The sequence below is a fragment of the Vicia villosa genome, linkage group LG1, assembly GCF_029867415.1.
Source record: "Vicia villosa cultivar HV-30 ecotype Madison, WI linkage group LG1, Vvil1.0, whole genome shotgun sequence".
Taxonomy (NCBI): Eukaryota; Viridiplantae; Streptophyta; class Magnoliopsida; order Fabales; family Fabaceae; genus Vicia; species Vicia villosa.
Window position 1 is genome coordinate 32,456,856 of NC_081180.1, and position 11,971 is coordinate 32,468,826.

The 11,971-nt window shown below is 34.4% G+C and overlaps 1 protein-coding gene across 1 annotated transcript; it reads left to right on the plus strand.

Moving 5' to 3' along the window:
• The first annotated feature begins 3,614 nt into the window (after nucleotides 1–3,614).
• LOC131633317 (calmodulin-like protein 7) lies at nucleotides 3,615–4,621 on the plus strand. The gene has a single exon (XM_058904042.1). The coding sequence runs from the start codon at nucleotides 3,825–3,827 to the stop codon at nucleotides 4,488–4,490; it is 666 nt and encodes a 221-aa protein (XP_058760025.1). The 5' UTR covers nucleotides 3,615–3,824; the 3' UTR covers nucleotides 4,491–4,621.
• Nucleotides 4,622–11,971: the final 7,350 nt, after the last annotated feature.

Sequence of the window (11,971 nt, forward strand, 5' to 3'; positions counted from 1 at the left end):
GACGGGTTCCCTGATTATTTCCTGAAATAAAATCAAACAAAATAAGACAAAACATTAAAAGTGTGGGTTACCTCCCACAAAGTGCTTCGTTTAACGTCGCATGGCTCGACGGTCCATTACCCCCTTTTTTTTTTGCTTTATGGAGGGTGTTTCCCTTTCCAAAACTCGTTATTCTGCACTTTCATAACCACAAACTCATGAAGATGAAAAGCATGGATAGCTTTTCTCTTCACTTCACCTCCCTCATTCTTATCACTTTCCTTAGCCTTCTTAGGACTTTTGACAGCTTCATCATTTGGTTCCATTGGAGAAGATATGTTAGAGATTTTTTCTTGGAAATTTTTGAGATTTTTGTCTTCTTGTTCACCTTCCGGCGTACCAGTTGAAGTTTTCTCATTCACACCTGCCCTATGTTTCTTGACTCCCAACATCTTCAAAGTTACTTCTTCATCAAATGATTTTAGCGTTAGCGTCCCTTTTTCAATGTCAAAATTACAGCGTCCTGTCGACAAAAAGGGTCTCCCAAGAAGGATCGGAGTTTCTTCATCTTCTGGAATGTCCATGATGTGGAAGTCAACAGGGAAAACAAACTTATCAACTTCTACTAGTACATCTTCCGCTACCCCATACGATTTCTTAATAGTGTGATCGGCGAACCGTAATTGCGACTTACTTTCACTGATCTTGTCTAATTCAAGCCTTTTGAAAATGGATAACGACATTAAACTCACACTAGAGCCAGAATCGAGAAGTACCTTTTTAAATGATATATTCTTGATAGTGCATGGTATCGCCACCGCCCCAGGGTCTTTTCTCTTAATTGGGATCTTTCTTGCTGCAGCGACTATACTACACTTCTCGATTGCAATTTTTGGTTCTCCTTCTAGTGATCTTTTTTCGCCGACACCTCTTTCATAAATTTCTTATACACGGGCACGTGTTCCAGTGCTTCAAAGAAAGGTAGATTCACTTCTAACTTTTTGAACAAGGCCGTAACGGCGCCAATTTGTTGAAAGTATTTGTGGGTAAATATTTTCTGTAATATATCGTATCCACAGGGATTGGTTAATATCACTGCCGTTCTATAGTTGTTTATTTTGAGTTAGGAAATTTGGTTTGGTTTGTTTTATACTTCTAATAATATCAAAAGAAAATAATAAAATAAAAGTAAGTAAAGGACTTTGTGTTAACAAATAAAGAAAGATGTTGAGCCTTTAGGGTTCATCAACCTAATCCTATACAATTATCAATTAATTCACAATAGAACAATCCTTTGAATCATTATCTTCACTTATCCTCAAATAAGATTCCATGTCTGCAAATCAAATTAGATAACTTTTACCGGTATGAGATTCGATCTCTCCAAATGTCAATAACGATAATAGTAATTAAGCACGATAATTATGAAAACCCAATTACAATTCCATCTCTGCAAATTGCAATTGAATCAATATAGTAACCTAGGGCAAAAAGTTAAATCCTTTCTTTCGATCAAAGATTCAACGATAATTTAAGAATAAAAACAAGGTTTCTTATTGATAATGAATTCAAATAATTGTTCACAGGAATTAATCAATGGTAATGTATATTCATAGGTTAACTACTACCTTAGACTCAACAAGAGGGATTTAGCTCTCCATAGACATGAAGAACACACAAGAATTAATGGAGGGATTCATCTTCATCAATGGAATGTCTTCGATTGGTAAAGAATTGGCCTTCAATTGTTATTCTTGGCTGCAATCTCAGAATACTCTCCTAATTTCGCTCTTCACAAAGTTCTCTAACCACCCTTTCTCTCTTGGAAGCTAGGGCTTTTAAACAGAATTTTTGGGCTTTTAACGCCGAGGCCGCGGCGCGGCAACGGGCTGGCGCGGCGCGCCCCTCAAACAGAGATGTTTTCGCGGCGCAAGGAAGAACTCTCGCGGCGCGACCTTTGCAGAAACCAACTTTTTCCTTTGCCTTTGAGACTTCAAGCTCTCTATCCTCCTCATGTTCTTCTTAAGTTCCAATTTAGCTCAAAACCTGCAACAATAACACCCACAAGTGATTCGATTTGCTTTATACATGAACTAAACTTATTCAGTTCAATTCTTCATAAAAACCTATGGATTCATCACATTTTGCATTGGTTTGGAGACTAAATCACTTCTATTAACACATAATTTTACCATTAATTTACTCCTAACATATACATATACACCCACCAGAAAGGATAAAACTTCAATGAAATCCGGACTCCAAGCATGGCAAGGTCTTCCATAACAATAAATCCACGTCACGCTTTCATTGTCCACTTCTACATCATTCCAAACCCTAACATCTTAAAACCATTGTTTTAACCACTCATTTCCATGTGAGACCAAACCATCTAATTCACCTTACTCACGCTCCTCTAACAGACATGAATTCCCACCCAACACAATAGCTTTAATTGTGAAATAACTATCAATGTTGAAGATTTTTTGGTTATTATAAGTCATACCAGAATTCTCCACAATCCCAATGTATGCTTTGTTGAATCTTTGCAAGACAAAGTATAAAACATTATATTCCATCTCACCAAATAGCGACTTCACTTCCTCATTAGATTAAGATCTTGACTGCACTTTGTTGTGTTGGACAAAATGAACATACGATCTAGTATCTATATTGCCTCCATGCTGACGATTTTCCCCTACCTAGAAGAAAAACTATGGTTCTCATTGAACACCCCCTTCTCTCCTCTTGAGACCTTTCACCATTACGCCTAAAACCATGTTAGCGATTCATTTGAAATCTTGGAGTATTAACATACAATTTCCTAGAACCTAAGAAGATGTAATCCAACTTGGTTTCTTGAAATTATGGCTCCTTTACGTTGAAAAAGCGTACAAAACCATATTTTTTTACTCCTCTTATCCAACTTTTGTCAGAATAATCACCTCATCTATGTCCCAAATTTTTGTAAAGACTTCATATATACATGTCCTTTGATCTGTAATCATTCGGAATGCAAGTGAAAAAGAGCATAGTACTCTTATCTCTCTCGCATCACAATCCCCACTTCTTCCTACATTGTCCCACGCCTTAGCTTTATGCTTAAAACTCCTCTTGCGATTCCATGATGAGATACATGTGAGTGATGAAGGATTGGGTGATGGAGATGAAAAATTCAGATTAGTTAGAAAAGGGTTGGAATGTTTAGATTATATTAGAGAGGAGCCCTCTCTCTTCATTTTGATGCAGCATATTAGAACCCTTCAATCTTAATCAAACAGTTATCAACACTTGAATGTGTGATTTTATAGAGTTTCGACTAACTCACTAAAGTAAATCTCAACCCCTAATTACCTAATAGCTAATGGCTCTTAGCCCACTCTAATGCGTGTTTTAGAACTCATCTCGTGACTCAACAATCCAAAAACTTATTCTTGTGATTTGTGAATAATCATATCACTTAAATATATGATAGTGACTTGACATCACTAAACAATGTTCTCACCTTAAATTTTTTGGCAATGTTAAAAAATGTTTAGTCATGACCAATAATACACATGGCAACAATAATTGGTCTTTATTTAAACTTTTGGGATACACTAATCTTTGAGATTCACTTTATCTTCTCTTGAATAAAAAGGAAAACATCACATTCCACGCGGTTTGTGGGGATAGATAAAAAAAGCACCACAACCAAACACGCGTAACTTCTTTTTCACTATGAACATAAAAACATTAAAAGCAGAAAATGTTTTGTATATACTTATGTTGTTCCTTGCTCACTTCCTCGTCCTCTCTTCCTTATCTTAGATATCTCTCTTTGTAGTCTTACGTTTGACTAAAACATGGTTCTTGCTACACTTTTGCTAACGGTTCTCTTCATTGCAGGTGTCATAAATATATTCTTTTACATGCCCACCAACAAAATTCGTACTTTCCTTCAAATATTGTTTCCCAACAACGTTAAGAATGGTTGCAAAACGACCAAGATGGAGAGTGATGCTAATTATGTGAAGGAAGAAGAAGAACTCAAAAAGGTGTTTTCAACTTTTGACAAGAATGGTGATGGATTCATAACAAGGCAAGAGTTTATGGAATCACTAAGGATCTTCATGAACGAGAAAGAGATTGATGATATTATTGTGAAATTTGATTCAAACAAAGATGGGTTGATTGATTTTGATGAGTTTTGTTTGTTGACTAGAGAGTGTATGGGAGGAGGTGAGAAGAAAGAGAAAGAAGGTGTGAATAGCAAAGAAAGAGATTTGGAAGAATTAGAGGGTAGTTTGAAAGAGGCTTTTGATGTGTTTGATAAAGATAATGATGGATTGATTTCTGAGGAGGAGTTAGGTTTTGTTCTTAATGCATTGGGATTAAGGGAAGGGAAGAAGATTGAAGAGTGTAAAGAGATGATTAGGAAAGTTGATATGGATGGAGATGGTATGGTTGATTTTAATGAGTTTAAGATAATGATGAAGAAGGGAGGAGCAAAACTTGTATTTAATGCATAATTTATTCTAATTTCATCTTAGTGTCTACGATAACAATATATGTGACACTCATGCTACCAATCATGTATTGTATTAAGATATATTAAGATATGTAGTTACATTCAATTATTACTAATCTTTTTTAATTATTAGTGATGTATAATCTCTTATTTTGTGTCTAGTGTGCATGACTCCACTTTGTAGATGATGAAAAAAAAGTCATTATACATGTAGATTGGAGAACATGAGAAAATAGTGCTTTGATCACTAGTATGTGACAAGAATCTTTTGCAAAATCCTTGAGTGGGTAGTGTTGCTAGTGTATTTTCCAAGTTATTCAAAGTGCGTCTAGAAAAGCAAAAGTGCATGTAATGTATTAATGCATACTCCAAAAGAGTTATGCTTGCTTCTGATATGGTCCACTAATATGCTTTTCTTTTATCCTTTTATTTTGTACACATCAATTTGAACAAAAGCTTGTTAATTTATTTGACACTATTGATAGTTTTTTCTAGGTTATTAAACAATTTTTAAGTAGACTTTTACACTAGTAACAACCTCAAAATTGTATATATGACACCTCGATGCATAGTTTAAAGTGGATCCTTTTAACTATGGGTTATTTTAGACATTTGCTTTATGTAAATACTAGCGTTCCGACAAACACTCATGTGCTAGTCTGTCTTCTTTTTTCGACGCACCCTTTGTCTCATTGAATAATGTTCTAAATGAGTGTCACCATTTCTTCTTTTTTTTTTTTTAACTTTATTTCAGAGATGTATCTCCAGACAAATCCTATCAACTTATTGATTGTTAAGCATCCCATTGGATTTTCCGAAAAATACGTTTATGGAGTTTTGAAAATCTATATCAACTTTGTATGTCAGTCATTTCTGTAGATGCATTTTCAAAAATATCAAACATGATTTTAATAAAACAACCACCTACATGATTAGACCTCATTCCCATTTTTCTCAAATCCCTTTCAAAAAACTCTTCCATTTCCAATCAAGATTTTCACTCCAAACCTTTATTCTTGTGTTTCATCACATCAAAATGAGCAAAATAAGCTAAAATTCCAGGTAAAGATCGTTTATTTCAAGCCTCATTACTAACATTAATTTTGTTTTTGTAGCTTAAGAAACTTACGTCGAATCCGAAAATGTATTTCCGGAGTCTGTATGAATTCCTATGAAAATGTATTTCTAAAGTCTGTATGTTTTCATTTGCCACCAATCTGTTTTCATTTTCATCTGTTTTTGAACATTTTATATTATTGTTTTCATTAGAAATGGTGCATCCCGATGTTTTCCCTAAACTTATTGTGTCTCCGAATGCCAAAATGTTGACAACGAATTTACAAATAGACAAGAGTTTGAATTTCGTGATAACATGCTTCAACGTATTTGTACGGAGGAATCCAAATTAGGGTTGGGTGTTGTTAATCAGAAGGTTCGATAATGGTTCGTATAGAAGAATTGTGTTTGTGACAATGAGATGCAAAAGAAGTGGGAAATATAGAACCCCTCTCCAGAAATTCGAACGAGATGATACCGATTTAAAAAATTGTGAGTGTCCCTTTAAGTTGCGTGATTATCTTTTGGAAAATAAAAAATAGAGATTTAATTATACATGTGGATTACATAACCATGACATGTGTGAAAAATTAGCCGGTTATCTAATTGCATGTCGTCTCATGCCAGAAGAGAATGAATGCGTTTCTGACATGACATTGAATATGATGCAACTAGAAAACATACTTGCAACTTTGAAACATAAAAGACTCAGAAATATGTCACATATCAGGCAAGTACACAAATTAGGGCCCTTAATAAAAATTAGTTGAAGGGGGATAGAACTAAAATGCAACAAATCTTGAAACTTTTGGTTGATAATTCTTAGAGATACATTTTTTATTCATCCTGATTCCATCAAGTTGTTCAACATGTTTCCTACTGTGCTAATCATTTATTCAACATATAAGACCGACAAATACAGACTTCCGCTATTGAAAATTATTGGTGTTACTTCTATTGAAATGACTTATTATGTCGGGTTTGCATTTCTAGAGAGCGAAAAAGAAGAAAATGTTACTTGGATTTTAGAGGTGTGTCGGGAAATGTTAAAGGAACAAGAGGTGTGTCGGGAAATTTAGCTGGATTCATTCTTTTACAATTATATTTCTTGTAATATTAAACGTTTCTGACGATGATTTATTTTTTTGCAGGACCGTGACCCACTAAGAACCATCAACCATGGGCGAAAGATTACTAGCCTGCACCAGCCTAACCAAAAGTGATTTCATGACGTTTTGCAGCTATTTGGGATGAGAGACTTGTTCAACATCGATTATGTTACGGTTAACCATGAGATGCTTAATGAGTTTGTAGAGAGATGGCGTATAGAGACGTCAACATTTCATCTACCACATGGTGAGATGTTTATCACACTCAACGATGTCTCATGTCTGCTGCATCTTTCGATTAGGGGGAAAAGTTTGGATCATGGGATGATTAATAGAGATGAGACACTGGAATTGGTGATACACTATCTTGGAGTTGACCCAGAGGCTTCCATGAGGGAGTTTGAAGTCACCTGAGGGTCTCATTCTAGGTTTTGCTTCTTGGAGAAGGTGTATAAAAACGAGATAGTTAGAGCATAGCAGACTACTGGTGATGATGAGCAGGTAGCACAACATAGAGCGTATGCTATGAGAGCATACCTGTTGTATTTGGTTGGCACTGTTATTTTTAAGGAAAAGAGTGTCATTTATGTGGATGTCATCTACATGTGGTACTTCAATGACTTTGAGCGGATCCATGAGTTCAATTGGGAGGCCGCTTGTTTGATCTACTTATATGGAAGACGAAACAGGTGACATGCAACATCACATTATTAACATAATATTTCTTTATCTTCTAGTGTTTGTGTGTCATTTTCATTACGCGATTGCAACGTCGTTACTAATTAATGATGCATGTGTTCTAACACTTTTCAGGCTTGGATACTCCAGCACTTCACACGCATCTCTGCCTGGTCATGTGTACTGACTTATACTGATAATTTATCACGTGCTTCTACATTCGCCCCGCTCAGAGGGAACTAGGCGACATAGTCGTTCAAAGTGTATTTTGACTGCTTAGTAGCAGAGGATATACATTTCCATTCTTACATCGATCACAGTCACATACTTTGATGATATAGTGTTATACTCGAGATGGTTGGCTTCCACTTCATGTCTTATGTTTTCTCATCTGCATGAGCGCGTCATGCGTCTGTTCGACTACATACAGTACATTTCTACAGATCTTTTTGTGTCTGCTCCTTCCACTATGATACATAGAGATATGGATTATATATATATATATATATATATATATATATATATATATATATATATATATATATATATATTTGATGATTATCTTAATCAGCTAAAAAAAATTTATTGATTTACGACTCTTACCATGCTTTCACTTAAAATGCCAAGCTCTCACTTAGCATCAAAAATTTACAAGTAAAATGATTTATGCCTAATATATTTAAATTATTATTGAAATTCTGGTATCATATATGTGATATCAAATGAGATGTCACAACACAAATATTTGTTGATAACGATTATGGAACAAGATAGCAGCAGTAATAAAAACTTAGTGCATAAAGATAAACAATACAAGGAATTGTTTACCCAGTTCGGAACAACCTTCCTACTCTGGGGGCTACCAAGCCAAGGATGAAATCAATATACGATAGTATTAATTCGAAGCTAAACTCTCCCGTTTACAACTTCTCACTTAATCACTACCATTCCTATGACTTCTAGCTAAGACTCACCTAGGTATGAGGCCCTCCTCAAATCCCCACATTTAAAACCCTTGACAAACAACTCAAACAATAAACCGTAGAAGACACTCTTCCAAGACACACAATTCTCAATGCTTAAAAGCTTATGAGAACGACACTACTCTCCTTACTTAAAAGCTTCAGAGATTAAAAAAGCATTCAACACCTTCAGGTTTGTGAATGCACACACATGGAGCTTACAACACAACTAACAAATAAGGATTCCTAGAAACCTAAAAATACAAATATCTGTTCCACTTAAAACTAGGTATAGGCCAGTCTATTTATAGAATTAGTATTGATTGAATTGGGCCTAAAACCGCAACAAGGAGGCTGCACAAAATATGTTGCTTGATCTCTAAGAAAATAGGTTTTCCATCCAATCCTTGCTAAATTGTCTCCAACTATAGAGATTGTGAAAATCAACAAATATCTCTGATTTATCTCTGATTGAGTCGATCTTGAATACACATAAGCTAACTGAATATTCCACAATATTCTGTAGCTAACAAATCACCTGATATATCTTGACAGATTAGCTCCAGCAAGCACGCCCCAGTAAACACGATGTCATACCTGTGATGCTGTGACATCTTGTTCAACATGTTGTAAATTGAATGATATGGCTTTTTATTCAACATGTTTCAGCTAGGTTAGTTTTACCAAAATGCATGTCAATCTTAGATAAACTACAATTATCACATCTAATATTAATTTGATTCTTCGCACTCGGTGAATTCACACATGAGTGAATTTAAATTGTAGATTGTAGAATTATTCAAAATTCAATATGGGGGAATAAAACATGATTCTATAGATTGTTTTTAGGTAAAAACAGAAACAACCAGCTGCTACTATAAAACTGCAGTAAAACTATTTTAGTTGTGAGTCAGTAGGAGAAAATAGTGAATAAATATAAGTCTCTTGGTTTACAACTTTAGATAGTGGTAGTGTATTACTTTGGGTAATGATCTTAGTATCTTTATGACCATTTGAGACCATAATATTATGATTATGTGAGGATTTTTGTATATAATTTACCCAAAATATATAGGCACCACCACCTTGCTTAATACTTGGTTCTATTTTTCTTATTTTGATAGTAGTTAGATTAAGGTAATTGCATGTTATCTCATGGACCATACACCTTGTTGAATTGAAACTATAATTGATTTACTTAGTAATTGTTTTAATCCTGGGTGTTCAATTTTGCACTCTATCAACCAAATAAAATACTTTTTATATCATTTACTTTCAAGAGAACATAAGCTTTTGGGAGAAACTTGGTTGAAGTTGTTTATGATTTAATTTTCTTTCTTCTAATAATTATATTCCTTGTGCCAATGAGAAGTTTATATATTTGAATGCAAAACTGTTTGTGAAAGCCACGTGCCAAGCATTTCTTCTCTAATCATGATGTATCTTATTTCCTATGCTGACATTTCTGTTTTGGTAGATACTCACATATCTAATTTGAAAGCCATAACTTTTGGTTTTTGTAACCGGTGGAAAATCTTGTTGGTTTTGTTTTTTTGTTTTTTGTAACAAGTGACAAATCTAGTTGGTTTTGTTATTAGATACTCACCTGCAGATGATGTTTTAATTGGAAAAGTTTATATTAAGAGCTAGTGGAAGAGGTGATGAAGAAGAATTTGGAAAGAAATTCTACGACGGATAATTGTGCAGTCAAATCAGTAAGTATTTATGGTTCTCCTAGATGTTGTGATGGCCAAGGTGATATCCTTTCAAGAAGGCAAGTAATTGATTTTTAGATGGAATTTGTTTTTAAATATGTATTATGTGAGTTTGATCCTTAGATGAAACAATTGTTTACCGAACTTTATTTATCTTTCGTCCAATCTCCGGATTATCTTTCCTTTGATGATGGGATTGCGTTTTTTTAATGAACATACACTTATTTGAATTGATATGGTGTTGCTCTCTTTTGGGCACGCCAATATATTGAAGTTGATTCGAATCTCAAGTTATAAAGTTTTATATTTTACTTAAGTTTGTTCCGTCATATTTGAATATCAATTATATCCTTAATAATTAAACTTTTGTGCAAGTTGTAATAATCCAATAGTGTTGGAGTATAAAAGAATTTTTGCTAATCAAGATCTATGTTTTGTTTGTAATGAAAGAATTATTGTGTGATGCAGATAGATGCCAGATAGGGTATTAAGAGCATAATGGGTGGTTTCTATTCAACAATAAATTTTTATCTCAAGGATGGTTGGCACCAGCAGCTTAGAAGTCATCTGATTTATCAACAAGCTTTTAGGGTGTTATTCTTTTTTTTCTTCATTAGTTTAATGTCAAAAACTAAAATTTGTACTCAAGAAAGACAATGAAGGTTATTGATATTCTGATAAAAGATGTGAATTTTTGTCGTTATTATGATTTTTTATATAAATTAATCATTTTAGCGGGGGTTATAACTTCCCGTAGATTTTTTTAAGCTGTCACAATTAGCATTAAAAAAGAAACAACAAATAAAATTATTGATGGTTTGAACCGTTGTAATCAACAAATTAATGAAGACAAAAATCAAACAAAAATTCACGACGGTTGGTATCCTTCGCAATATTCAGTTTACATCAATTTCATAACCATCGTGAGTGAGAACGACGGTTGGTGTGACGGTTTTGACAATCGTCTCGAAATAGCTTAGGGACACACGTTTTTGCGACGGTACCGGACCATGGTAGATTGCAAATTGCGGCGGTTTTAACCGCCATAGCCTTCCTAAATAAACGTCATAATATGCCTATTTTCTTATGGTGATCATTTGGTACTGGAGGAGGCACGGAGTACCATAGTTGAGAGCCACTAGAGCTACATAAACGGTTATATCTGGTGGTTCTTCCGAAAGTCACATCCTTGTATGGGACAAGATGCTCTAAGACATCCACTGAGGCCAGCTCATCATGAGATACTAAAGGAGGAGCAAGCAAAGGCATATCATATTGTTGATGTGTTATCTAGATGTCGATGTATCATGGAGATTGGGTGGGCAACTATTGACAAAGGACTCTATTCGGTTGGCTTTAAGGCGAGAGATATTGTAGATGCCATGATGGCGGAGGCACTGCAATGTAGGAGGCAACATAGGAACAAGAGTCCCAAGGGAGAGGCCGAGTCCGTCATACGTAATAGTTTATAACATTTGTACTTTGGATTTATTCTCTTTTATATTTTATTTTTACTTACTTCGACTTTGTTGTGTCTGTGAATTTGTTGCGTTATACTTATCATTTTCTGCATATCGATTGTATTGTGCAATTCATCATAGTATATATTTACTATATCGTCAATTTCATCTGAGCATCACTAAAACAAACATAAAGTTTACTTTCTGGACTGGTTACGGAGATGTATCGCTGAATACTATCTGTTGTGACTATCAAGATGTATCTCAGAATTCTATATGATGTGGATACGAAGATGCATCTATGATAAAAAGAGGTGTTTTAGAGAGTGAAGAATATGGTATATATTGAATTATTCCGAAAATGTATCTCCGAAATAATTTTTTAAAAATATATTGCATGTGACTCAGTTTTAACATTTTGGTTGACGAAAAAATGTGTGTCTCAAGATATATCTTTGAAATCTGAAGAGCAATTTTAAATGTTTTTAAAGTGTTTTTCAAT

Coding starts and splice junctions, on each gene's coding strand:
- LOC131633317 (XM_058904042.1), top strand. CDS start 3,825: ATGGTTCTTGCTACACTTTTGCTAACGGTTCTCTTCATTGCAGGTGTC.